A 27,427-nucleotide genomic window follows, 5' to 3' on the forward strand; every position below is an offset into this window, starting at 1 on the left:
GTATTGACGCGGCCAGAAGCAGCCACACACATCATGACATCAACACCAACCTCAATGGCCATGTCCACCGCCCAGCACAATGCTTCAAGCGCAGGCGTACGTTGTCTCCTCCCCAATGACAGCCCGTTGAGCCACTCGCTGGTAGCATAGCCCTTTCACGCAACACTAACGCTATATTTCTGGCAGAACACACCACCCACATCCACCTCCACCGCCCTCACCATCGCACCCACCGACCTCGAACACCGCCTCCATCAAACACTGAACTACTACAACAAACTCGCAAAGAACCTCGATATCAATGCCTCTGGGCCTGAGAGTGGAATCGGTCCTGCTCACGGTCACGAAGTCGAGGCGGCGAAGATGCTCAACTATGCTATTCGGATGTTGCATGCTGATGGTTGGGTTGGTACCACTTTTCTCTACCCTCCACTCTTCCCGTCCATTGTCTTTGTCCACCCGCACACCCTCAGTCTCAAGTTCTGCTACAGAAGAATGTATATATACTGACGTGATACACAGCACCCACCAACCATCATCCGCGCAATGGTCCTCCGTGAATGTAACCCCGAGGCTAGCCTCAAGGGAACAATGTATCGGGCTTTGAGGGAACGACGAAAAGAGATTGAGGTTTGGAGGATGCAGAAGAGGATGGTTCCTGAGGGGGAGGGTACTGCTGGTGGGAAGGGGCAGGGAAGAGCTGGGGGTGGGAGGAAGGTTGGTGGTGGTGGTGGTCAAGGTCAGGTTGGGAGTGGTGCTAGCACTGGCGGTGGGTATGTGCCTGCCATGAGTCAAGGCGGGAGTGGAAGTGGAAGTGGAAGGGGTGGTCAGGGTCAGTTGGATCAGTTCATGTCTTTGATTTGAGGCAGGGAGCACGCCATAAATTTGTGGGGTTCAGTCAAAACATATGACAATAGGATGTATCAATGGTTGCAGAAATCAGACTTGGCGATGATCTTCCCTTACCGTGCCGAGTAATCGCTTAACCATCCTTCACCAAAAAATCCTCGATCTCGCTGTCACTGTCTCTCCCCTCCTAGGTGCCGAACACTTCTCCGAATGTCCCCAACCGAATCCACAATTGTATCCCATGTCGAATGCTGTTTTAGGCTGTACCCGAGAGCCAGCCTTGAACGACCGCAATCCTAGCCCAAAGCAACGAGGAGCTTTCGGCTCGGCGTGTGTGTTGCACCGCTGCATGCCATTGTTTCGAGGTCAACTGGAGGCTGTGAAGTGCTGCGCGGCTTGATTCGTTGCCGTGGAGGATGTAGTCCCAGAGGATGTTTTTGATGATTTTGATTTTCATCTCGATGGGTAGGTTGTTGATGGTGAGAAGCTGTGGTGGAAGTCGTGTTAGTCATCGCTAAATGCGCTGTGGAGGGGACACGCTACATACTGTTGTAGATTCTTTCAGGGTCGGTATGGCTCTCTAGCAAATAGTGGCGCACTGGACCTTGAGGATTTGTTTGGATGGTTGGCGTGTCGTAAGGTCATGTCGCATACATTATGGCTCGAAATCGTAGTTGGTACACGCGGGGCGCTTGGTAACTTCACAGCGAAGATGCCAGCGCCGACGCCAGATTCCTAAGCGCCTCACAGGAAACTCCAGTAACAGGATGTGATTGTTCACAGGTTATTTGAGCTGACCACGGAGGAAACAATATCCTCTTGGCTTCCCACCTATCAGGATCCCTACCATGCCACAGCTCGTAGCTCTTGATCCCTCCCAGGTCCCGTATCCAGTAATGATTCATCTTATCTTTCTGAGTCCAGAGCCTCATGTCACCATGTCGCCATTCACTCTTCTTGCAGCATTTTTCGTCATATGCTTGTCTGCAGAGGCTGGTCCAATACCAGGAGACATGAGAGAGTTCAGGCAGGGTTCCGGCTTCGAGGGCGCACTGGGCTATTTGGAGGCAGATCTCGGGTGGGAGGTTCGTGGTGTTTGTTATGGTGCAGGATTGCAGTCGCAGTACGAGCTTGTTGCTGGGGCATTGGTCCACAGGGGCACCAAGGACGCAATAGACTTTCTCCATATTGATGCTGTCTGTGTTCTGGTAGTTAGGGAGGGAAAGAGGCAGGGGGTCAAGACGAATCTGAAGGGTATCAGGTCATGAAAAAGAATTCGTGTGTTTAAGTACCACAATCTGTTCTGGTCAATGGCATTCAGTAGTACCATTCTTTACACTCTCACCGGGGTCACGCTGTGATCAACCAATCAGCAGTCAAACTACTTGGCTGTCATCGCCTGGTTGCAACGGCATGATTGCATGCTAGAAGCTGTTGATACCAGAGAGCCAGAGAGCGACGATTCGAAATTGAGGCAGTAGCGGACACCGGAAAAAGCGCGATAAGCAGTGAGTGCACCTAGCACCTCATAGAGCATAATGAAAACGTCGTCCGCCCAGATTTATGCTCGTCGTCAAGAGGTGTAGATGATTGCTAATGAAGATGGTCGTCGACATAGTAGGAGGATGATCTTGAGGCCGATGGTAGTACACCGCTGGAAGAGTACGGCAGACAGTAGAGGCAGTACGTGTACTATGCTTCAAGCGACATCTCCCAGCCTCGCCAGCCATCCAAACACCCGCCGATTAAGTTGAACGGAGTGAATTTTGTGCTCAAAGCGCTCACTCCGTTCAATCGGCGGGTGCCAAAGTAGCCGCTCAGAAGTACGAAACGGGAAGGTCAAGCGATCATCTTCTTGTTGCAGCTTTGGAAGTTATGGCGGATGAGCTTCATCTTCTGCAATCTCATTATGGCTCATTCTACGGAGTACCTTCTTGCTCTTTACGTATAACAGAATCGTGGCACCATCCCAGGTCCGTGACGAGGGTTCTGATCTTCGCGACCTATCCGATGGAACTTGCTATGCGATAATCCCTACCAGTCACCAGTCGAATGTGAGCCAGTCATTACTAGTATGTATGACGACTGAGGTCGTCACAACTTGACCAGCCGGTTGAAGCTCGATACCTAATATGACGCACACGGAGTTGAGGACGAAAATGCACTCAGGTGTTACGGTGTACTCCTGGGGAGACCATCGAGCAGGTTGGCTGATTCGCTTGGATCATGATTTGAGCCATCTCGAACTGTCCCCTTCAATCTGTTCGCCTCATCGGTGCCCACCAACATAGCTCTGCCATCTCTTCCATAGTTCATCCGGCACGTCAACAACCACCTTCCCGTCCACTATCACTTTGACTTCTTTGCCCACGAAGCCCATCGTACCTTCTTGCCACTCTACACCCTTCCTGACATTGGCCTGCTCAGTCCGATCCCAGAATCTCTTCTCATCCACAAAGATGACCTCCTCAAAGTACTTCTGGGCGCCCTCGCTATCCGGTCTGCCTTCTAACAGCTTGGGATTGAAGAGGGTGCATGTGGAGGGATCAAAGTACAGCTCCACCATTCCGTCGAAGTCCACCACTTTCGCGCCTGGTATGGCTGCTGACGCGGTCGCGTGAGTCTGAGTATAGCCTCGAACGTTATGGTACAGAAACCAGGGTGCGGCAAGGGCGGCATGATTTGCCCACAGCGCAGAGAAGTCTGATGGGGAGACATTTGCCAAACGGTGGAGAATACCAGTGAAGCGTACGATGCTCAAAGGCTGGAATCCAGCGGCGGTGTCCATGCTGGCAATCTAGTGTGCACGGCGGTTTGGATCGAGGTCTGCTATTCGAGATATGGTGGTTTAGGTGTTCAGGTGCGTCTTAACACAATCTTGCGAGCTCATATACCTTCCTCCAGGTAAGCACAGTCAGTGTCGAGCCATCCAGCCTATGCTAGATGCGGCGCGGAGGCCGTAGCATGCTGTCCTCGCATGCTTAGTAAGCCGAGCATCGTACGGCGAGTTATTGGAATGATATGGCAACTTTGTGCCGAGGTCGGTGATGCTCCAGGAGCACTTTCACATCCCGCTTATCAGTACTTATTAGCCTGACAGACGACACGGCTTTATAGTTGATCTGCTTGAGTCATTCTGAATACATGAGTAGCATCTCTAACAGCATCTACAATTTGAATCAGCACTCCCAAATCACGACACCACAGCCGGACTAGGGAGGACCCCGCCGTCGACATTCTAGCTTTTTTCAGTCACAGCATGTCACACAATCGCCTTTTCCAGCCTCTGAAGCTGGGCAATGTCAAGCTCGACCACCGCATCATAATGGCACCGCTAACCCGCTTCCGGGCTGACGACCAGCACGTACAGATCGACATAGCAAAGGACTACTATGCACAGAGATCTTCGACTCCCGGAACTCTCTTGATCACTGAAGCCACTTTTATCTCACCTCAGGCGTCTGGCTACAATAACGTTCCTGGAATATGGAACGACAAACAAATCGCTGCTTGGAAGGAAGTGACTAACGCGGTGCATGCCAAAGGATGTTTTATCTACCTGCAGCTCTGGGCCCTCGGTCGGGTAGCAGTACCCAAGAACTTACAGAGGCAGGAAGGTGGCCCGTATCCCGTTGTCAGTGCAAGTGCCGTGCCAGCGGCAGAAGGGGGACATGTGCCGAAGGCTTTGACCACTGGCGAGATCGAATCGTTCATCCAGGATTATGCTCAAGCGGCAAAGAATGCGATAACTGCAGGCTTTGACGGTGTCGAAATTCATGGTGCCAACGGCTATCTCATAGACCAGTTCTGGCAGGACGTTTGCAACAAGCGTACTGACGAGTATGGGGGCAGTGTCGAGAAGCGAGCTCGTTTCGGTCTAGAAGTGACGAAAGCAGTCATCGAAGCTGTTGGCGACAGCAAGAAGGTCGGCATGCGCTTATCACCATGGTCGGACTTCCAGGGCATGAAGATGGAGGACCCCGTGCCACAGTTTCTGCACGTGATTAAAGAGCTGAAGAAGCTTGATCTTGCTTACCTGCATCTAGTCGAGAGCAGATTGAGTGGTGACTCAGCGACTGGTGTCTATCATGCTGTGACGCGGGAGAATGATCCATTCGTCGAGTTGTGGGGAGAGCAAGCACCTATCATCCTTGCCGGAGGATTTACGCCAGCCAAAGCCAAGAAAGTCGTCAGCGAAATTTACACCGGAGAAAACGTATGCGTTGCATTCGGAAGACATTTCATCAGTACTCCAGACCTGCCTTTCAGACTTCAAAGGGGCATCGAGTTCAACCATTACGATCGAACGACGTTTTACAAGAAGATGAGTGCAGAAGGCTACACAGATTATCCATACAGCAAGGAGTGGCTGGCAGCTCAGAAGAACAGCAGCAGACTTTGAACGGCTCGCCGAATGACTTAACCGCCACTTTGGCTTGGTGTATCACTCATGTCACATGTGCTTGATAAATCGGTCTTCTTGATGGTAAATAGCCCCTAGCAAACACCAATCGTGGCTGCAAACACGAAGTGCGGGGTATATCACCAGCGGATCACCATGAAGGGCGCCGGGTCATGAACTACTTGTGCAGCACATAGCACCAAGTAGTGTAAGCAGTGTTTGATGGGTCTGAATATCACGACTTCCAACGCGAATTCGCCATAAATTTACCACTATATCTATATCAGCTTTACAACCCTGTATACATCAACTTGGTGTCTTCCTCCAGATCGCTCAAATCACAAAGAATACACAACCGCAAAAATGACAGTCACTTTTCTTCACTTACCGCTTGAGCTGCGAGAACAAGTGTACAGAGAAGTCTTCCAATGCACACCAGTCAACATGCATACAATGCAGCACGCTCACGTCGCCTGGTTCAAGTTTCACAAAGCAAAGACCAACACATGCACCAACATCCTACTCTCCCACAGTCAGATCACCAAGGAGGCAACACCATTGTTTCTGAAGGAGACGACGTTCAATATTGGTACCTGCCGTTGCTGGGAGGATCTCAGAAGCGTCTCTTCGATCCACAACTCCCGCTTGTTTCTCACGTTGCCATTGACCGCATCGACCGCGGAGTCTCCCATGAGACCTTTGCAAATTTCCTGGAGCTTGCGGGGTCCTTCTATGCGAGCCACCATCATACTGTTCGCACACTCGAAGTGGCTGAGTTTTGCCCATGGTACAGCAAGTCAGAAGCAGCGCTTCAATAGGTGACCATCGCTGACACAATTTACCAGTTCGTATGCACGAAGCCCTTAAGCGGGACGATTCACACTCAACGAAGCTATCCTTCGCAGAGCACATCTGCTTCCCTGTAGCTTACAACGGAGTCATTGACGGTCAAATTTCAAATATCGTGGGAAAGTCATCATAGCTACGAGCAAGGAACCTGTCGGTCATGGCCGATTCTCAAGAGAATTGGATCGAGTATACGTCGAAGCCAAGGATGAACGCAACTACGAGGAGATCAAGCGACGGATTTTTGAGACGAACAGCATTTGGCCAAGGATCAAGTGGGAGCTAGAACCTCTCGAGTTTGAGTGGCAGCGTGTTTAACTCAGGATGATGGGGTGCCCTGCGAACATTGCATGGAAAAGCAACTGTATAACAAGTCAGCTTCTTCAAGGAGGTCTCTTATAGCTTACAAATCTAGAGATTCTCAAGCCAATACATGAATGAACAAATGAGCAGAACGTGCTTGATTATGTACACGAGTGCAAGCATGTTTGTTCTTCAATAGTGCAGTGCTCCATGACAGGGTGATTGACAACTCCTAACGTGCAAACACCGGTAAAGCAGTCACTTGCTCGTTTGTCGGCAAAGAGTATAAGTAGACATCTGTTTTGCGCATCTGATAGAAAATCTCTAAGCATACTATAGCTTATAGCCTTTTTCCACCACGATCGACGTCGCCTATCAACATGGCGCCCCCCAGGCTTCTCACCCTCCCGACCGAAATTCGTCTCCAGATCTACGAGTTATGCTTCTCGTCCACATGTATCATCCCTCACACCATGGAGTGCCCCTGTCGCCCGCCACCTTACCGGCGCGCCCTTCTTAGAAAGAAAACCGTCGATACAGACATGCTTAAAACCAACAAGCAGATCAATCGAGAGGCTACACCTGTCTTCCTGAAGCAAGCTATCTTTCTGACTGGTTACTGTGGTTGTTGGCCGCGCTGTCCTTCGAAAAGAATGTTACCGAGAGTTTTGCCGGAAAACTTCAATGTCACCCTGCCGCGATCGATATCCTTCAACAACATCTCGGCACTCCAATGGCTTATCTTCGAGAAACGATTCAAAATACATAGTGTCGCAATCGAGCCGACAAGTGGTAGTGAGTATAGTACCTACCCTCCTTGCTTATTAGACACCTACTGACCGAGTGTTCTTGCAGATTCCAACTTGCGTGGTTTCGTTGCCACTGTTGGTTGGGGATCACACGATGCCTCGGTACTGTATATGAGCACCTTGACGTCCTCAGGCGAACCGGAAACATGGATGTACCGCAATGAGAGGGGCTCGATCAGTCAGGTAGCTATCAAAGGTGGTGACAAAGAGAGTACGGACGCGCTTGTCGCGTACTTGCTTTCAACAAAATTGTATGGGCGACTCGATGTACAAGTCGTCAAAGAATGAGAGGAGGGAGGACAAGACTTCAATATGCTGATACATATAGAAGATAGATGCCGACGGTATCTGTAATCCGGAGACTAGTTGAGCGATACTAAGAAGGAAATCAAGTTATGGGGTGGGCACGAGGATATTCTTGGCGACAGTCCTATTTTTAGAACGACCTGGATAGCTTCCGTCGCAAACTGCTTCATCTTTCTCTTTCCTTTCCCTTTACCGATATGCTATGCCCAACAAATAGATTCACACAACTGCTGTGGAAGCTTGAGGCTAGCCATGGTTGTGATGAGGGATCCATCAGTTTTACGACTAGAACGCTTCGCAATGCGACGAGAAATCTGGAGAAGTCCACCATTCTGCTCATGACGTGACTCACGACACCACTCCTATGAAACAGCTGAACCATCTCGTTCAACGCACGTCCCCTGCCTCGTAGCTAATATCTACAGCACACGCATCTCTAGGTGCCCACCCGTGACCATGACTCAACGCCTTAACTACAACACCCTTGACGTCTTTACGACTAAGCTCTTCACCGGCAACCAGCTCGGCCTCATCCACGTCTCCACAGGCACCACCCTGACCCAGGAGCAGAAACAGCGTATAGCCAAAGAGTTCAACTACTCCGAGTCCGTCTTTCTCTACGAGCGCAGAGCAGATTCAGCACCAGCAACATACGACGCCCAGATCTTCCTGCCAACAGCTGAGATCCCATTCGCTGGTCATCCAACAATCGGAACAGCAGTATGGATCTTCGAGAACCTTGAGAAGAACCGCGATGAGATCACAATCAATCTGAAAGCTGGACCGGTACCGATCAAGTATGATAGGGCACTAGGCACAGCCACGGCCGCGATCCCGCATAATGTCCGTGTGCATTCGGAGCAGATACCTTGGAACCGAGTCGTGGAGTGCCAGCCTGGTCTGGCGTCCGCCACAACGCCACTATCTGGTTCGAGCATACCCCTGGTATCGATTGTGTCGGGCGTCAATTTCGCGCTCGTCGATCTGACGGCACAACCAGATCTACTCGCCAATGTTGTAATCACCAAGGACGATATCGCGAAGGCTGAGGACCTCGATGAAGGCTGGCAGGATGGATTGCTGGGTAACGTGTCCTATTACATCAAGCCTGATCAGGGCGATGGGATCATTAGGATTAGGAAGCGCATGATGGCGATTAACCTTGAGGATCCTGCTACTGGTGCAGCGTGCTCGGCATTGGCGGCTTATTTGGCACTGCAGAAGGGTGGCAAAGGTGAAAGGTATAAATTTGAGATTGAGCAGGGTGTGGAGATGGGAAGGCCGAGTATGATTTTTGTGGATGTTGTGTTGAAGGAGGATGGGAAGAGCGTGGAGATGGTTGAGCTCAAGGGACAGGCAGTTGAGGTAATGAGCGGAAGCATAAGAATTTGTTAATATTTGGTCTTTGATGTGGTAGGTCTGGCTCGAGCACGACCATCACGATCGTAACAGTTGCATGGCTCACACGTGCCATATGTGTTGTTCCTCCCGTCAGTCCTCTCGACCCAGAAATACGCAAGGGGGCCTCTCGGGCATGCAATTTCGGCTGTACCACGAACTACACCGACTGCCACCTCACCTCAATCAGACACCTCTCCTCATCTCTTCCACAGTTTCCCCTCGAAGAATAAGCGAAATATCCTCCATCTTGAACAAGTGCGCATGCAAGATCATCACTCTCACATAGTTCAAGTCGCGATCAGTCACACCAGTAACCTTAACCTTTCCCTTCTCACTGTCAACAACCACATCCATATACGGCGTGTCCAACACACCCTCCAGCTTCAAGTGGATCCTCTTAGCAAACTCCAGACCAAATCTAATGTGAATGGCGACATCGGCGGCCCAGCGTGGCTGTTCAAGGCTTAGAAATGTCAGAGTCTGGATGTTCATTGGTCGAGATGACTTCCTCGTGTACGTCCATCTTTCGTTGCGTTCCTCAACTGTAAGGTTCTGAATGCTCGTTGGCAGACACCTCGATGGACTCTTCCAGCAGGGACAACCAGTCAATCTGAACGACGTCTCCTGGAGGAACAGTGGCTGAGCTTCTTGGTTGAGCAGGCGATTAGCAAGTAGCAGTGCAATACACTTGCGACTTTGACTGTTTCGGCATCTACGTGAAGTTCTGTTGTACGGCGCACGCTGGAGCGCATGAACAGTGACGTCGGTAGTGCGGAAGAGGTGGGTGTATATTTGGAGGCGGAGCTCGGGTGGGAGGTCGACGAAGCTTGTTGGAGACATGTTGAGGGTGTGTCGAGATTTGGTTTAAAGGAATTTGTGGGCGATAGACGTGCGCAGAATTGATTCCCAAGGGAGTAAGTTGAAGTGAGTTCGAGAAACGAGAGAGGTGGAGGAGGAATTCATATTGGTAAGAGTGCAATGTGCGTTTGCTGTGGCTGAGGCAGGTGCGTTCACTTTCACTCGCAAGCGAGTGTATCGTTAGACAATCTTCATTTGTGACAGTGCTACACAATACAGAGCAGAATTGTCGGAACTGAAGACCTCCAGGAATGGCAGTGGCGGTCCGCAGCCTCAACTCTTTTATCTTTGATTCCAGGCTCTAATGCGAGCACCTATCTTCGGAGTGTCTCAGCAGAAGTACACCTTCGTAGCAACAGATGATCCTGGCCACTATTGCTCCTAGAACTCATGCAAAAGCGTCACGATAAGCCACCTTCTTGTCCTTCTCCACAATCATCGCCATCTTCCTAAACACATCGACTTTGAGCAGCTGCTCCTTGACAGATTCGAGTCCCCTCTCATGCTGTCCTGGTATGGTGACCTCCTGGCGTTTCTTAACAACGATATGGACGAGCGCTTCCTCGAATGTCGTGTGAGGTGTTAGTCGATCGTGGACAACAAAAATTGACATCTCTTCTGCAATGATATGGGCTTGAAAGATGAAATAGACAAGCCTCTCAAGGTGCAGCGGCTCCATCACGCGCAAGGTCTTGAGCCTTCTGGGGGGACCTTCAGCCACGTAGAGACGTCGGCTCACTCCACCGCTTTTGTCGCGATAGTCTTGACCCTTGAAGTGAAGGTCTCTGAGCTGTTGCAACAAAATCATTGTCTTGTAGTCGTTCGAATACAGGTCGATGTTTCGCAGGTCGGGCAAGATTCGAAAGGTGCCAGGCTTGAAGTGACATGAGTCGCTCTTCCAGCACGGACAATCGTTGATCATGAATGTTGTCTCCTTCAGAAAGGTTGACATCGCTTCTTCGGCGATTTTGCGACAGGTGAGTAGGAGGCTAATGCAAGTTCGCTGATCTTTTCGTCGACATGCGTTCTCGGTGCGTTTCCTGTCCTCGGCGGGCTCGTCAGCTTTGTCGGCCGGTTGTTGTGGTTCCTGCGGTAGAGTATGGATGATGACTTTTGCCTCTCGAAAGACCATGCCATAGATGCGTAGTCGAATCTCGGCTGGCACACGAAGCAGACCTAGGAGAGCCATTGCTGGGACAAATGTCGATGGCGCTCTCGAGCTGATAAGATTAGTTTCCAAAGTATCTGTCTTCGAGCTGGACAAATCTAGAAAAGTTGTGGCTTTGTGTGCGCAGAAAATAAATGAGCAGAGCCTGAGACGAAACCGTTTCTGCGCTCCTGGTAACATCATAGTTCGTTTTCACTGTGTTGATACACATCTGGCCTGTACTTTCACTTGCGTCATGGTTTGTCATTCGTCTATTGCTCGTAGATTCCAGATATCACTCGACTAGCTTGCGACGAGTGAACATATGGCCTCGATACATGTGCAACGTGCGCTACCCGTGCACTACAGCTCACGCATGTCTTTGGAACGTGCCTAGGGGCCAAACTCATCGAGCATCGAGCTCATACGTACCGGGGCTCTGATGAGAGCCAGTAGTCTGATTATAGTATGTGTTAGGTGTGGTGCTCCTGGCATGGCCAGGGTAGGATGCATTGTCCCCAGTAGATAGAAGCTCCTGCCTTCTCGTGTCGTTGTCCAGCCCTTTCTCAGTGGGATGGTATATCGAACCTTTTGCCTCGACTGGTGCATGCTGTTCGTATCCTTGCGAGTTACGGCTCTTTCTGCGCTTGACGAACATGAAAGCGAGGATGCCAAGGAGCGCGAGCGCTACCACTGCTACGCCAACACCGATGCCTGCTTGGGCGCCGGTGCTCAGACCATCGGAAGCAGGCGATGAACTGGCAGACGCCGTGGCTGATGAAGATGATGAAGACGTAAGGGATGACGTCGCGCTGGTGGCCGATCCTGGGATGAGTGTTTCCGTGCTGACAGTCGGAACACTAGACGATAGAACGCTCAGCTGTGCAATAGCTGGAGCTTGGAAGACCTCATCGGTCGGCGCATTGCAGCTGACTTTACCATCAGCGTCGTCACCACAGCATGCCCAAAGCTGGGCCGATGAATTGTAGACGGCATCGGGTGGGCCAGGAGCACCTGAGGAAAAGGACGGTCAGCTCTTGTGTACCGGGCTGGCAACGACTAGGATGGCTCTTACTGCAAACTTTTTGGCAAGCGGGATCTGTGTACAGGGGATCGGTGCATCGTTGGACATAATAACCGCTGTCGTTGTTCGCGTTGTTGCTTGAACCCAACGATTTGCACAGGTTGTAGTCCAAGCAGTCGTCACTACCGATACAACAGCCAGAACCTGATGGACATTGTACCCAGACGTCCGATAGCTTACGAGCGGTGTTCGTATCGGGATGCCAGTCCCAGCATTGAGCCATACCTTCTTCGAAGCTTCTGATGTATGTAATGGCACGATACAGTTCGGTCGTTGAGTCGATGGCAGTACAAGATTGATGGGAGGAATTTTGCTACTTACCTTAGCAGACCTCTCACGGTAGAAGAAAGCCGATAATGCCATGCTTGGTGGCATCACGACACCCAGCTTGTGGAACACAGAGTTCCGCGGAGCAGGAAAGAGGTCAGGCGGGATGGGTACCTCGATGATCTCTTGCAATTGTCATGTCCGACTCGTGGCGAGGAGCATTGCGAGCGGACATGATCGAGCAACGTGGGACTCCGGCAAAAGGTGTGCGCGACCCTACGCGTTGATCGCTGCCATGTTTTGACGCGAACTTGGGTCATGAACCGGCGATGAGGCTCATCCACGAAGCGTTGTCTTTTGACATGTGTCAGTGTGGCATATGACGGCTACAAGCAGGCTGACTGAAGTGGATCATGCGAAAGTCGCACAATGTCCAAGTCTTGTTTGGCGACAGAGAAGCTAAATCTGGTGTTGTTTCAGCCACTCGGTTTTGTCTCGCCTAAGCTTGGCCGAATCAAGCATGTTCTTAGCGAGGCTTAGGTGGCTCTTGCCCAGCCAATGAAACCTCTTCCTGACTCACGGAATCATCATGGATAGGCTCACATGAGTAAGGCGCTTCTTCTCTCGAGTGTATATTGAGATCGTACAGAAAGAGCCCTTGTATAGGTTTGCAAGCTCAGCTTCGAACATAGTAACTTGTGCATGCACAGAGGACGATGCGCGGGATGAGCGAGTACGGTTGCACACAAAAGATCAGTACGGTCGACCACCAAGCCGCCCAGATGAAGTTTCAACGAGGAATCTTAACTTACAACCTCGAGCACCGGGGGTCTATTCGTTAGCGGCCGTGCATGCTAGACTCAAGTGACGACAATTCCCAGAAAGGTGTTCCTAGACCTCGAGCCGATGGTTGAACAAATGATTGTTAACGCTCGAAGACTTTTGCGTCTTTTTTGCTCCGTCCGTCCAACTTCTCCTTCATAACCTAAGACACCAGAAGTACCAGGACTGGTCACAACGCTATGCACATGCTTAAGTTGGGGCGCCACCACTGATTCCCAGCGTCTCACCGTTGACCCAGTACGAGTCGTTGCTGGCGAGGAAGCAGACGACACGAGCCACGTCAACTGGCTCGGCAACACGGCCAAGAGGGGTGATAGAGGCAAGACCAGATTCCATCTGTTCGACCTCTGTGTGGTTTGTTAGCCTGTAAACGTTTTCATAGGAGAGAAGATGCTACTCACTCATATCGGGAGTTCCACCTGGAGCATATCGCCAAGCAGCGTGCGAGAACATGTCAGACTTGACACCACCGGGAGCAATAGCATTGACACGGATGTGCTTGTCACCCATATCAGTGCTGAGCGTTCGCACGAAAGCCTTGATGGCGTTCTTGCTACCAGCGTAGAGTGAGTGGTCCTTTGGTCGTCGGGTACCAGCGGCAATCGAGGACATCAGGATGACGGATCCCTCACGTTCGAGGTGCTTGTATGCCTGCTGAGCAACGAAGAATTGGGATCGAGTGTTGGTGTTGAAGACATCATCGTAGATCTCTGGTGTGACTTCAAGCAGAGGTGTGAAGTCCTCCTTGCCAGAGTTGGACATGACGATATCGAGACGGCCGAAGGCTTTCTTGCCCTCTTCGAAGAGCTTGACGATGTCTGGGATCTTGGTGACGTCGGCTTGAATAGAGACGGCGTCGGAGCCGATCTTCTTGATCTCTTGGACGACGGCTTCGGCATCCTTGGTCGAGTTTCGGTAGTTGATCACAACCTTGGCGCCTCGGGCGGCGAACTCGAGGGCGATACCCCTGCCGATACCACGGCCGGCGCCGGTGACGAGGGCGACCTTGCCCTCGAGAGATGATGTTGATGCCATACTGCTAAAAGACTAGTCAGTATGAATGCTCCGGTGTAGTGCACGTGTTGCTAGTGGGATTTATGCCGGTCAATCAACAGTCCAAGAAGACATGCTTATTCTCAGTGACAGTATCAACTCTCTTCCTCTTCCGATCAGCAAGGTCAGTAGACATGGTCGACGCTGTCTGCTTGCCTACCCCGCTCGTGCTCTTCTCGTGCTTGGGCCTCGTACAGACAAGAGGGAAAGCTGCTTACCTGAGACTTCACTAGACTATGTTGATGTCAAAGAAGGAGAGGATCGGTCTCAGGCAAGGCGTTGAGGTGTCTTTAACAGACCGACTTTTTCTTCTGCATTGCTTAGTGCCCCTCCAGATTCGGGACTTGGCGTTAGACCGGACATCGGAGGCCCTGACAGATAAACCCTGAATTAGCAGCGGATCCCCGATGAGTCTAGCGTTCGGTGTCCATTATGTAGCACGAGATGACGGGCGAAGGACTATCGTTCTGCTACGATGTCGTTGCATCGGAAGAGATATTTGGAAGCCAGCCCCATGCTACGACATGTAGTATCTGCGACCGATCTATTCATGTTTCGCGGACTGAGAAGGGTCGAAAAGGTGCGCTCTTCGGCTGCGGGGTTCGGGAGGGTTTGAGACCGGCCAAGCTATATTCCGTACCTGCATAAGTGGTTCCCATCTCGAGGAAGGTCTAGCGACTAAAGGCCAAGCTACTACTAATACGTACTCCGTAGAGCTTCTCTCAACAATCTTCACATTCTTCGAACCGCTGAACCGATTCATGTGCGTCGCCACATCCGACGACGTGACTCGTATTGCTCGAATATTTTCAGCGACTCGTCCATCGACCTCTCGACAATTTCGAAGTCGTCTTTGTCGAAGAGTCCTACTCCAAGCAATTCTTCCATAACGCCTTCCATGCAGGCTCTCGAGGCACCCGCGAGGACGACATGACGGCCCCGCTTCACAGTCATGTCACAATGCAGCTGAGACCTCCGCATACGTTGAAATGGCAGATCAACTATAAAAACTGGCATTGAAAGTTTGTTGGTCACCTGAATGGCAGATGTCAAACGGGATACCAGATTTTGACCTTGGAGTTCCGAGTGTTGACCTTGAAGAAGATATAATCAGCATATAAATACGTTGACTAACAACGTGGAACCTGACTTACTCGGCACAACTAGCTTGTTTCTGATGACCAAGCTGTTCAGCCTGAGATGCTTTGCAGCACAGAGATACAAGAAACGCTTGACGATTCCATCTGCCAGGCGTCGATCGGTGATAACGTTACGGATGTTGGGTAGATCGTAGCAGTTGCCATCCCAGCCCCGACATCTGCTACATGACAAAACAAATGTCGTACGCTCAAGGAAAACGGGCATAGCTTCTTCGCGGATGAGCTTGTTCGTGCGAAGAAGACTGCGACTGCTGTGTCCATCCTGTATGAGGTCGCACCTGTCACTCTGACCGATGTGGAGTGTCGCTTCGCTTAGGCGATATAAGTGCTCGAAGATCAACAGGCGAACTTCTGTAGGAAGATCGAGCAGAGAACGTGCCGGCATTGCGAATATTATGTTGGAAAGAATGCACCAAATGAAGAGTTGCTGTGAGTTGGCTGAACGTAGAGGAAAGTCAAGAATCAACGAAAAGCAGAAAATACTTTCGGCTGAGATGAAGCCAACCCCTTGCATGTCACGTGGGCATCCACGACCGTCACAGCTTCGCTTCCCTCGCCTGCACACCCTTCACAGCCTCATCAACCAATGCCATAACATAAGCTAGCTTCTCGTCCTCCAGTCTGCTAGTAACACACTGCACGCTCAGCGTACTATTCTGATACACTTTCCTATCAGTCTTGCTCTCGTCCCATAACTCCCTGCTCTTCTCATCCCAACTCCCAAGCACATCCAGGCTCGTGTCGAGTGGCTTCCCAATCTCAAGATCACTCTCCTTCAGTTCCCTTACCGGCACGCAACCCGCCGGATAATCAAACAACACCCAACTACTCGTATACCCCACAGCATTATACCTCTCAATCTCCGGCACAGGATGCGACGCAAGCGGACAGATAATCGCATCGACACCCCTCTTTTTCCTTCCAAACTCATCTATGCTCACGCCCCAGACATCCCGTAGCATCTCCCTCTCCAACTGCGCCCGTTGGGCCTGTATCTCCGCCACACGTTCCAACTTCTGCGCCTTCCCACCATGCTTAAACCTCGTACTCATCCACGGCACAAGCGGCTCCTCCGTCCCAAGCAGCATCCGACTCATCTCCGCACCACCATCAACCCCCATAAGTTTACTCATCACGCTCTGCGCCTTCGTCCACGCTTTCGGTGTCGGCAATTCCACAACCCTAACATTCATCTTGCTCCCCGCCGTCCTCAGCGCACCACTAACTTCATCCATCACCCTCGCAATCGGCGGCAAAAGCTGACAATTTCCATCACTCCTCAACACCCCGATCACAAACTCGCCGTTCGGTCCAGAACCCCTGAATTTATGTCTCGCAGTGCCCGGATCTCTCGCCAGCGGTACACCCATCCATTCACTATTCCACGGTACACAATCCTCCCCGAATAGACTCGCGCGCGGAACCAATTCTCTCATCACGCATTCAATATCCTCCATGCTCCTCGCGATAGGTCCAGCCACAGCCTGCACAGACGTCCTACTCATGCCCTCCACACCTGTCAATTGCTGTCCACCGAACGGCACCCGTCCAACGCTGGGCTTAACCCCATACACGCCGTTACACATCGCCGGCACACGGATACTCCCGCCTATGTCTGTTCCGAAACCGATCGCACTCCCGCGCATGGCGACTAGGACTCCTTCACCACCACTTGACCCGCCGGCCGTGAGAAGACGGTTGAACGGGTTATACGTCCGTCCGAACACATTATTCACACTATCGAGACTAGCGAGTGTTTGAGGGATGTTCGTCTTCGCGATGATGATGCAACCCAGACTCTCTAGCAAGTCGACAAGCGGGGCGTTGGCGGTGGCCGGTTTAAAGCACAGACTCGCGAGACCGATGGAGCTATCATACCCAGCGATGTTGAACCCATCTTTGATACTGACGGGGAGACCATGCAGCGGTCCACGAAGTACGCCGCCGTTCGCGAAGTCACGGTCCAGAACAGCGGCTTGCGCCAATGCGCGTGTGAAGAGCGGCTCGGTGAGGCAATTTGTGAGTTGCTGGGCGATGCTGGCGCGGCGGATGTAGGCTGTTGTTACGGACGTGGTGGTGTACGTGCCAGCGCGGATTGCGGCTAGGAGGTCGGGGATTGAGAGCGATGTTATGGTAAGGTCCTGGGCGGATAGGAGTTGGTTTGGGATGTGGTGGACTGGTTCGGGGCCATGGTTTGGTGTGGGTGGGTCGTGGGGGAGGAGGTGGTGTGGGACTGTGATTGAGGTTGAGGGGGGTTCGTGGAGGGCTTTGATGCGGGAGGCTTGTTTGCGGAGTGCGATGGCTTTCCAGGGGGGTTCGGTTTGTGGGTGGGTGGACATGTTTAAGATGGACGAACTCGGGGCTACCAGTGCGCTGCTTAGTAACGCTGTAGTCTGCGTACTGAGCCTGCTGAGCTCCAAGGGTATAAATACTGCTTCGTCTTAGCGTGCTGTCGAAGGCAACCTGAACGTATGATAGCTACCACTAGGAGGTATGAGTATGGGTAAGCACTCCGTGGTACACGATGTACAACTTGAAGACCATACTACCGTAGAAGCCAGCTCCACAAGATATGCCTCGGCACGATCACCTCCATCTCGGGGGTCGGGCCGGTTGGTCCGAGTTGATGCCTGCGGAATTTAGGCAAGAATATCGACAGCTCCAGGTGCTGTTTGGTGAAGCATCAAATACATCAGTTGTCCACAGCTCATGTGTCAAGATTGCATGCACTAGACTAGGCGTAACCTGGAAAGAACTACTCCTTTTAGTTGTGTTGCTCGTTCGGAGCTGTGGGTGTGATCAAGCACGAGACATTCTCGCCTCACGTGTTACCCGCGATCGTTCCGTGATTCGAGGCATAGATTGCTCTCTGTTCATCCAAATGGGCAGGACACGAGATGAGTCCTGCAGGTTCTCCGGTCATGCATCAATGAACTATACATTGTGGCGGGACCACGCAATAGGCAGCGACAGGCAGATAAGGTAGCATGAGAAGAGCATGTAACGGAACAAAATTGGTAGCTGCGGAATATGAATATATGTCCGTTGTGGAACTTGACTCACCAGAGCCTCAGCCGAGATGCTGGCTGTCCCAGGCATGGCCTGATCTTGGAACCACTTTCCATCCAAGAGAGGTGGCAGAAGACCCTACTCCACGGCAACCTAGCTGACGCCTTGCCTTGATATGATCCAAACTTGTAATTCAAAACTTGTTTTGAAGACCAACCCCACCGTGGCAGAAGTGACCAAGACAAATGCCAACCTATGTTTTTGAATTCATCGTGTTCCTCGTCGTAAATCGCAATTCACCTAGATCCAGATAGTGGGTGTCATCTCTGTTGTCCAGCAGTGTTTTGCTTCCTTTGTAATGAATGCGATACTAATGCTCTGTCAGATATTGTCCTCCCCTTCGGAGTGTCCACTTTCTCAGGTATTGATCCATTCCATGTAGGTACTGTCAAACATCTTCTGCATACTCTCGACCAGATCGTAGTCCTCGCCCGGTTCCCCACCAAATGTCTGCATTGCTCTTGCCTCTTGAGTGCTAATACGACGGATTTGATTGTCCGTACTCGCAGTCCGACAGTGTGGCGTGTCCCTGTCTAGCCAACTGCGAAGCGTAGCGCTGTCTGAATAGTCCGAACTAGGACTCGATCCCCTCGATGACTGTGCATGGCCATATGAGATTTGCGGTTCGGAGAGCGAAGCAAGTCCATCGTAGGAAGATGCTTCGTAAACAGTCGGGAGATTTTGTTCGTATTGATTGCGCCGGCTGCGATGTCTTATCCTTCGGCGATTATGCTTGTGTGCCATTGTCAGGTGAAAGGATTGAGGATGGAGGGGTACTGTCCTGAGAGCAAGTGAGTGCCAGCTAAGAATGATGAACGTGCATGAGTTCATGCATCATGGGGCATGGGGTTAGTAGTAGATCTATATATCAAACGCTGGATTAGGCATGAGTCTTGCATCAGTCACGCAATCAGATTTGTAGAGTCAGATGATTCGTTGGCATGATGGTCAAGTAGATAGTCAGTACGAAGCCTGCTGTGCCTGAGTAGTACCACGTATTGACGGGTTGAAGTTTGTTTCATGCCATGTTTGGCGCGCGTGACTCATTGGCCTCGAATTCCGATGGTGTGGGCTGAGCCATGTTTTGCCACGACGAAATCGGCGACTACTGCGAACGGCATGTGGCGTTAACATACATTCCTGTTTGAGCAAGTACATGTGTCATTTTCAGGTGCATCGTGTCCTTGGTGTATTGTGATGAATCGTGAGCAAGAAGTACGGAAAATAATTTGGAACGTGAACATCATTTCGGCGGGTCACACCGCTGAAATAATGCTGGAGCCTGATGCAGCCTTGCCACTTGTATTTTGGGAGCGAGTATGGATGCCTGGTATATGAGATTGCACCAGGCAGTACTACTGTACATCTTTGAAATCGTACGAACCAGATGGAAAGATCGATGTTACGCTTGCGGCTGTCTTGATAAAGTGGAGGATCATGCGTAATGCGCCTCGCAGTCCTGATCCTTGGAAAGTTTGAAGTCAAGAAATCAAAGGACTTGGACTTGAAATAGATCCACGAGTTGCAGAATGGAATCGGAAGAGTTGTAGAGAGGCCATGAATGGATTGGCATTTTTATTCATAGGCCACCAAAATGAACACACAGCAACGTCGAAGCCCCTTTAGCTCTGCGGCTGACTGAAAAGCCATTCTAACGCGCCGTTCACATCACCTCCACTTCTGGAGAGCGCCTGAATGTTCTGATCGTAGTTGAAGAAACCCATCTCGTTCAACTGCCGTAACTGAGTCGCAAATCGTTCTTCTGGAGGTCGGTTGTCTGCAGGCTGGCCAAAACCTCCGCCACCGAGGGCAGCGAAAGGATCCATGCCACCCATACCTCCCATGCCGCCATCACCGCCGCCGCCACCACCCATGACCATTTGCATTGCTTGGCGCATTGCTTCTGGGTTGTTCATCATTTGCTGTACCATGGGATTGTTCATCATGTTTCCGAACATGGGGTTGTTGGCGAACGGGTTTGGAGGAGCTGAGTTTGGATTCGCTGGATCTGTATTTCCACTACCAGTCTGTCCTTGTCCCTGCTGTTGACCGAACATGGCTGGGTTGAACATAGCTGCGAAAGGGTTGGCTTGATTGTTTTGGTTGGCATTCGGGTCAGCAGATCGATCACCCCCAGCAGGCGGTGGTTGCATGAACATGAACGGGTTCATACCACCAGCACCCCCAAACATGCCACCGAACGGGTTCTGCTGTTGCTGGTTTTGACCTTGGCCTTGACCTTGACCATTATTCTGATGCTGTGAGTCTGTTGTAGTAGTTGCGCCCGGCATAGCAAATGCTTCTTGACCACCAGCACCGCCGAATGGGTTGCCGCCCATCGCTCTCTGCATCTCCATCATGCTTCTCATTGCTTCTGGATTTGTCATTGTCCTTCTGAAACCTTCCGACTGCAATATCTGTCTTGCTTGTGGACCCATGGCTCTTAATTGGGGGTTGCTGTTGATCATCATATCTATCATCTGCGGGTTCGAGAGTGCTTCGTTCATCTGTTGAGCGAAGTTGGGATCTTCCAGACGTCTCGCCATCTCTTCAGGTGTAGGAGGGTGTGCTAATTCCTGTAGGTTCGGTAGGCCAGCAAAGCCTGCATATCTTGCGCCAGTAAGACCTGCGAGAGGATCATTGCCAGTACCGGAAGCGAAGTTTTGAGGGACACCAGCAGGAGGAGCGTTTGGTTGATTTGTGCCGGTAGAGGCAGGGGACGACTGAGTAGCTGGGTTTTGTCTTTGATTGCTGGCTGCACTGCGCACAAGGTGCATGGTATTTCCCTCCTTCACACTGTGAGTGGCCAGAGTTTCGTGGTCCTTGAGCACCTTTCCACTATATATCAGTCGCTGTGATGAAGCCGGTACACCTGTCATATCGGGCTCTGCCAGTTTGTTCTTGAGGTCTGCTACTGTTGTAGTAAGAGGAAGTGTGACTGTGACCTTGGGGCCACTTGATGCCTTAACATTGAACGTGACTGTCGCATCTTCAGCTGCTGCGCTGTCCGCCATTGTGCTGAGCGAGACTCTTAGGACTGGCTGAGAGGTCGAGTTTATGTCCGGCAATCCAGGTGGCGGATGGGCAGATGTGATGAAAGGTAGAGGACTTTCAGACCAGCTCGTATACCTAGAAATGTTTGTGGATTGGGAAAGATGTACAAAGAATAAGGCACGGTATGCACAACAGAGGCCACCGGCAGCCGCGTTGCAGTAGTTCCCACGCCAGATGTCGCAGAGACGTTTGGCATCTGCGCCTTTCTACAGACGTCATCGCCATCGCTCCTTCCCGCGAAAGATCGGCCCACTAGTAGAAAGTTAACCACAGCCTCGCGATGCTCTAGCACGTGGATTGCCAGCCTTGTCGCAAACTACTTTTTGGAAGTCGCAATTTTTGAGTTGCTGCGGAAGGTGCCTGCCGTATCTATTGTTCAGTACATTGAAACAAGCGGGCGTTGGTGGTGCTTTGGGGCTCGGACGTCGATCTGTGGGATATTGCCGGCTTTGAAAGAATCTCTTACGAGCTCCCATCACTGTACAGTATGAGGTAGCCTCGACAGTCGCTCATCAACCGGCCTCAAGAAGAAACGAAGATCATCGACAAGATGGCGACGACAAGCTCGATGTTTATGTACAGCTTGACGCTGCAGCCGCCCTCAGACATAACGGCAGCGGTGTTGGGTCAGTTTGCCGGTACAAAAGAACAACAAATTGTCACGGCATCTGGGTCCAAGCTTACAATTCACAGGCCTGACCCAACCCAGGGAAAGATACACCCCCTCTTCACCCAAGACTGCTTCGGTATAATCCGCACCCTAGCTGCTTTCCGGCTGGCAGGAGGCAGTAAAGACTACATCATCGCGGGATCTGACTCTGGAAGAATTACCATATTGGAGTATCTGAAAGATCAAAACAGATTCAGTCGCGTACACCTTGAGACCTTCGGCAAGTCTGGCGTCAGACGAGTCATACCTGGTCAGTACCTTGCTGTCGATCCTAAAGGAAGAGCTTGCCTGATAGCTTCTGTTGAGAAGAACAAGATTGTCTACGTCCTCAACCGAAATGCCCAAGCTGCACTCACCATCTCCTCACCGCTTGAGGCCCACAAACCCGGCATACTGGTCTTTGACCTGATAGCACTTGATGTTGGATACGAGAATCCCGTCTTTGCCGCAATCGAAGTCGATTACTCAGAGGCCGATCAGGATCCAACCGGCCAGGCATTTGACGAAATCGAGAAACAGCTCGTCTATTACGAACTTGATCTTGGTCTTAACCACGTTGTGCGGAAATGGTCAGAAACGATCGATAGATCTGCGACAAAGTTGTTTGCCGTTCCAGGTGGCTCAGATGGGCCGAGCGGTGTCCTTGTGTGCGGCATTGACAGCATAACATATCGACACAACAATCAAGATGCTCACCGTGTACCCATTCCGCGGCGGAGAGGTATTCTCGAGAACCCCGAGCGTAAGAGAACAATCGTTGCAGGTATCATGCACAAAATCCGGAATCAATTCTTTCTGCTGCTACAATCTGGAGACGGTGACCTGTTCAAAGCTACCATTGATATGGCTGAGGATGATAATGGTCAACCTACGGGCGAGGTCAAAGCGTTGAAGATCAAGTACTTCGACACTGTCCCTACCGCGAATAGTCTACATATCCTCAAGAGTGGATTCCTGTTTGTTTCAGCAGAGCGAGGCAACCATCAATTTTACCAGTTCGAGAAGTTGGGTGATGACGACGATGAGACTGAGTTCTCGAGCGAGGACTATCCCTCGGATCCGCTAGAACCTTGCAGCCCTGCTTACTTCCATCCAAGACCACTTGTCAACCTCGCATTAGTGCAAAGTGTCGAATCCATGAACTCAATTATGGACTCGAAAGTGGCTAATCTGCTCGACGAAGACGGCGCACCTCAGATCTATACTCTCTGTGGAGCTGGTGCTAGGAGCAGTTTCAAAACACTGAAGCATGGTCTCTCTGTGGCAGAACTTGTCGAGTCTGAGTTGCCAGACAAGCCCAATGCAGTTTGGACGACAAAACTTACCAGGGAAGACCAGTACGACGCGTACATTATCTTGTCGTTCAACTCTGGTACTCTCGTACTGAGCATTGGTGAAACCGTGGAGGAAGTCACCGATACAGGCTTTCTCTCCAGCGCGCCAACACTAGCAGTCCAGCAGCTTGGAGAAGATGCGTTAATCCAGGTGCACCCCAAAGGTATTCGTCACATTCGAGCAGACAAGCGTGTCAACGAATGGCCGGCGCCTCAGCATAGGTCGATCGTCGCTGCTGCCACGAACGAGAGACAAATCGCTGTGGCACTGAGCTCAGGCGAGATTGTCTACTTTGAGATGGACGTTGACGGCTCTCTGAACGAGTATGACGAACGAAGAGAGATGACTGGAACAGTGACCTGTCTGGGACTGGGTGACGTTCCAGAAGGGCGTGTCAGAAGCTCTTTCTTAGCCGTTGGTTGCGACGACTCTACTGTCAGAATCCTGAGTCTTGATCCAGATTCGACGCTCGAGAACAAATCGGTGCAAGCTCTGACCTCTGCGCCATCCTCACTTTCCATCATGCCTATGGCAGATGCAACATCTGGTGGAACGACCCTTTACTTGCACATCGGTCTGTACTCTGGCGTCTATCTGCGAACAGTGCTCGATGAAATCACTGGCGAACTGTCAGACGTTCGAACACGATTTCTGGGCTTGAAACCAGCAAAATTATTTCGAGTCAGTGTTGCAGGGCAAAACTGCATACTTGCTGCTAGCACCCGTGCCTGGCTTGGCTATACTGACACACAGACGAACGGCTTCATGTTAACACCACTCGACTATGCAGAGCTGAGGTGGGCGTGGACCTTCAGCAGCGAACAGTGTCCTGAAGGCATTGTTGGCATACAGGATCAAAATTTACGGTACGTTCCCTCTCGCTTTCCCTCAGCCTATTCTTATGATGACAAAAAACTATGCTCTTGCTTAGAGTCGCCAGACTGCTGCAGATCATACGTTAATATTCCAATTGTTCCTACTGATAACACTGCCTACTCCAACGTTGCATCAGAACTGTACGTCAGAGTTCATGCTAACATTTGAACTAGAATTTTCTCAATTGAGGACCTGTCTCGAAACTTGCTTCAAGAAAGCATATCTCTGCCGTACACGCCTCGAAAGATGATCAAACATCCAGAACATAATCTCTTCTATGTGATCGAATCCGATAACAACACGCTTGCGCCCGCCACAAAGAACAAGCTGATCAACGAGACGCCAGCAGTCAACGGCGACGCAAATGTGCTACCACCAGACCAGTTCGGCAACCCCCATGGCACCGAACATTGGGCATCATGTATACAAATCATCGATCCCGTAACGACAAAGTCAATAGTGTATACTCTCGAGCTAGAAGAGAACGAATGTGCGACCAGCATTGTCGCAGCACCGTTTGCTGGTCAAGACGATGAGACTTTCCTCGTCGTTGGCACAGCAAAAGATTTGAAGGTCAGCCCTCGGTCGTATAGTGCCGGGTTCCTTCACGCTTATCGCTTCCATGAAGGAGGGCGCGAGCTAGAGTTCATCCACAAGACGAAAGTTGACCATCCTCCAACAGCACTGCTCGCTTTTCAAGGACGCCTTCTTGCGGGTGTTGGCTCATATCTTCGAATCTACGATCTGGGAATGAAACAAATGCTCCGAAAATGTCAAGTCCAAGCAGCGCCAAATATCATCGTTGGACTGCAAACACAAGGCAACAGGATCATAGTCAATGATGTACAAGAAAGTGTGACATACTGTGTATACAAATTTCAGGACAACAAGCTCATACCGTTCGCCGATGATTCCATTGCTCGATGGACGACAGCCGCAACGATGGCAGATTATGAGACCATAGCTGGTGGCGACAAATTCGGCAATCTGTGGCTTGTGCGATGCTCGGCAAAGGCGTCAGAAGAGGCTGACGAAGACAACTCAGGATCACATCTTTTGCATGAAAGGGATTACTTGAATGGCGCTCCTAACAGACTGAGTCTTATGACAAACTTCTTCACAGGCGATATTCCGACCAGTATGCAGAAGACGAATCTCGTGACTGGAGGTCGCGACGTTGTCTTCTGGACTGGCTTTCAAGGCACGTTGGGTATACTCGTGCCCTTCGTGAGCCGTGAGGACGTTGATTTCTTCCAGGAATTGGAAAAGCAATTGGCAACTGAACACAATCCGCCATTGCTAGGTCGTGATCACCTGGCATATCGATCATACTATGCTCCATCCAAAGGCACCATTGATGGTGACATGTGCGAAACATACTTCCTGTTGGCTCATGACAAGAAAGAGTTGATAGCCGGACAGATGGATCGGTCTGTTCGTGAAGTCGAGAGAAAGATATCTGACATGCGTACTAGGGTCGCATATTGATCAGATTCCAATCCATCTCATTGAAGATCCCACCAGTTCAATCATCTCCTGCCATATGTTGAACGTCTAGCTTGCGCCCTTGCCTTTGGTAGTCACTGCGTAGTGCAATCCTCGACGTTTGTACGTCTCTCGCCTCGCTCGGTCTTTTGCACCTATCAATTGATCTTGAGCTGGATGCCGCCACATTTTTGTTGTACGGTATGAGACGAGAATGAACTTCACTTGTCGATATTTGAGTACGATCACAGCCAATAATATGTTGATGATTGTAATTGATTCGACAAGACAACGTTGCCGCGCTCAATTGGCTTTACCTGCCTATCCTGTACTCAGGATATTTCGATATATGCGATTATACACAACTGTGCGAAACCGGGCAACGAATGAATGTCGTCGCCGACGTCCTTCTGCTTGAGAACTTTACGAAGTACTTACCTGTGCTTGCTCGAGGAGAGCTGAAGGGCGAGCCTAGAACCTTCATACCCTGCCACATGCATACTGTAACTCCACCACGCCAGAAGCTCGATGCTCGTCCTTCTGAAATGACAGCAATTTGAGGTGCAGTGGCCAAGCCGCTGGTGCTTACTGTACTGCGGATCTTCTATGTTTAGTGTCCAGATTTATTACTGACGGCATAAATTTGTATCACACATGTAGATCAGTCGAGGTTGAAGGACATACCTCAGGGTCTGTATCGACACCTCGTTAAACACTACGCACTTGTACTCTCAGCTTCAGCTCTTGCGCGAGTCTAGCAACGCGATGAATGGCTGGGTGTGAAGGTAAATTGTACCGCATCTGACTGACTTCGAGCTGGCACGCGGTGTCCTCGAGTGTCGAAACAACCGAAGCGGAAGCTAGACCCTGGATGGTTAGCCTTGAGGAATGACCGCGCTCTTTCTTAGCCGACTAACTGTTCTGGGGCTGGTTACGCTGTCAGTTTTCTCGAAAGGCTTAGTGCTGGCACCTCGACACCTCCTTTCTGCCAATTATCTTCATTTCTCGTCAGCTTCAATATGAGCTGAATAACAAGCATTCGCCTAGTCTTCCTTCAATCTGGGCTGATCGTTGTACAAGCACCATCAAGCTTCTTTGCCATCTGGCAGCCGGGACGGTGAAGGCCCCCTCGACCGCTCTGAAATTCGCCACAACATGCATAGCCGTGAGAAGCCCCGCAACTACAACGAATTTGACACAGCCGGGCCTGTCGAAAGCAGCGATGGCCACCTCGTGGGCACGAATTTTATGCGTTGTTGCTCGAGGGAACTTGCTGCTTCTTGATCATGGGTTTTATGCTAGGACTCTCCTATTGCTTTAGCCCCAGAGCCGTTTCTCCTTATAGGGCTGCCGGACATTAACATGCATAATACCCAACCTACAGTAAGGGTCACACACCTCTGAACTGTCTTTTGTGGCTGGCTCAAATTTGGTTGACCTCGTCGGCGACAAGAGCCACGTGTCGGTGGAAAGTTCCAAGGTTTCTTCTTTTTCGTGTTCGACAGCCTACGAGGTCTTGAGGCAGCTGAGACTCAGTCGTTTCTTTTCGCCCATTCTGAAGCACTTATCCAGTGTTCATACCTAGCATAGCTTCACTAACCACAAATAGA

The 27,427-nt window shown here is 50.9% G+C and overlaps 11 protein-coding genes across 11 annotated transcripts; 5 read left to right on the top strand and 6 right to left on the bottom strand.

Annotated features, from left to right (window-relative positions):
• Positions 1–33: 33 nt before the first annotated feature.
• Positions 34–864, top strand: PMZ80_003056 (uncharacterized protein; the record flags this gene model as incomplete). Its single annotated transcript, XM_064871485.1, has 3 exons — positions 34–96; positions 187–405; positions 523–864. The coding sequence occupies 3 exons, from the start codon at positions 34–36 to the stop codon at positions 862–864; spliced, it is 624 nt and encodes a 207-aa protein (XP_064733938.1).
• A 923-nt stretch (positions 865–1,787) lies between these two features.
• Positions 1,788–2,117, top strand: PMZ80_003057 (uncharacterized protein; the record flags this gene model as incomplete). The annotated part of the gene is made up of 1 exon (XM_064871486.1): positions 1,788–2,117. The coding sequence occupies one exon, from the start codon at positions 1,788–1,790 to the stop codon at positions 2,115–2,117; it is 330 nt and encodes a 109-aa protein (XP_064733939.1).
• A 1,991-nt stretch (positions 2,118–4,108) lies between these two features.
• On the top strand, positions 4,109–5,251 carry PMZ80_003058 (uncharacterized protein; the record flags this gene model as incomplete). The annotated part of the gene is made up of 1 exon (XM_064871487.1): positions 4,109–5,251. The coding sequence occupies one exon, from the start codon at positions 4,109–4,111 to the stop codon at positions 5,249–5,251; it is 1,143 nt and encodes a 380-aa protein (XP_064733940.1).
• A 2,720-nt stretch (positions 5,252–7,971) lies between these two features.
• On the top strand, positions 7,972–8,910 carry PMZ80_003059 (uncharacterized protein; the record flags this gene model as incomplete). Its single annotated transcript, XM_064871488.1, has 1 exon — positions 7,972–8,910. One exon carries the CDS (start codon positions 7,972–7,974, stop codon positions 8,908–8,910), a length of 939 nt encoding a protein of 312 aa, XP_064733941.1.
• A 189-nt stretch (positions 8,911–9,099) lies between these two features.
• Positions 9,100–9,756, bottom strand: PMZ80_003060 (uncharacterized protein; the record flags this gene model as incomplete). The annotated part of the gene is made up of 1 exon (XM_064871489.1): positions 9,100–9,756. The coding sequence occupies one exon, from the start codon at positions 9,754–9,756 to the stop codon at positions 9,100–9,102; it is 657 nt and encodes a 218-aa protein (XP_064733942.1).
• A 406-nt stretch (positions 9,757–10,162) lies between these two features.
• Positions 10,163–10,963, bottom strand: PMZ80_003061 (uncharacterized protein; the record flags this gene model as incomplete). The annotated part of the gene is made up of 1 exon (XM_064871490.1): positions 10,163–10,963. One exon carries the CDS (start codon positions 10,961–10,963, stop codon positions 10,163–10,165), a length of 801 nt encoding a protein of 266 aa, XP_064733943.1.
• Positions 10,964–11,327: 364 nt separating this feature from the next.
• On the bottom strand, positions 11,328–12,962 carry PMZ80_003062 (uncharacterized protein; the record flags this gene model as incomplete). The annotated part of the gene is made up of 2 exons (XM_064871491.1): positions 11,328–11,935; positions 12,920–12,962. 2 exons carry the CDS (start codon positions 12,960–12,962, stop codon positions 11,328–11,330), a joined length of 651 nt encoding a protein of 216 aa, XP_064733944.1.
• Positions 12,963–13,304: 342 nt separating this feature from the next.
• Positions 13,305–14,150, bottom strand: PMZ80_003063 (uncharacterized protein; the record flags this gene model as incomplete). The annotated part of the gene is made up of 2 exons (XM_064871492.1): positions 13,305–13,462; positions 13,517–14,150. 2 exons carry the CDS (start codon positions 14,148–14,150, stop codon positions 13,305–13,307), a joined length of 792 nt encoding a protein of 263 aa, XP_064733945.1.
• Positions 14,151–15,864: 1,714 nt separating this feature from the next.
• On the bottom strand, positions 15,865–17,667 carry PMZ80_003064 (uncharacterized protein; the record flags this gene model as incomplete). Its single annotated transcript, XM_064871493.1, has 1 exon — positions 15,865–17,667. The coding sequence occupies one exon, from the start codon at positions 17,665–17,667 to the stop codon at positions 15,865–15,867; it is 1,803 nt and encodes a 600-aa protein (XP_064733946.1).
• Positions 17,668–20,019: 2,352 nt separating this feature from the next.
• PMZ80_003065 (uncharacterized protein) lies at positions 20,020–21,411 on the bottom strand (the record flags this gene model as incomplete). Its single annotated transcript, XM_064871494.1, has 1 exon — positions 20,020–21,411. One exon carries the CDS (start codon positions 21,409–21,411, stop codon positions 20,020–20,022), a length of 1,392 nt encoding a protein of 463 aa, XP_064733947.1.
• A 590-nt stretch (positions 21,412–22,001) lies between these two features.
• Positions 22,002–25,820, top strand: RSE1 (pre-mRNA-splicing factor rse1; the record flags this gene model as incomplete). The annotated part of the gene is made up of 2 exons (XM_064871495.1): positions 22,002–24,322; positions 24,506–25,820. 2 exons carry the CDS (start codon positions 22,002–22,004, stop codon positions 25,818–25,820), a joined length of 3,636 nt encoding a protein of 1,211 aa, XP_064733948.1.
• Between the last annotated feature and the right edge of the window lie 1,607 nt (positions 25,821–27,427).

Source organism: Knufia obscura, assembly GCF_036327395.1.
Source record: "Knufia obscura strain CCFEE 5817 isolate CBS 148926 chromosome Unknown scaffold_2, whole genome shotgun sequence".
Taxonomy (NCBI): domain Eukaryota; kingdom Fungi; phylum Ascomycota; class Eurotiomycetes; order Chaetothyriales; family Trichomeriaceae; genus Knufia; species Knufia obscura.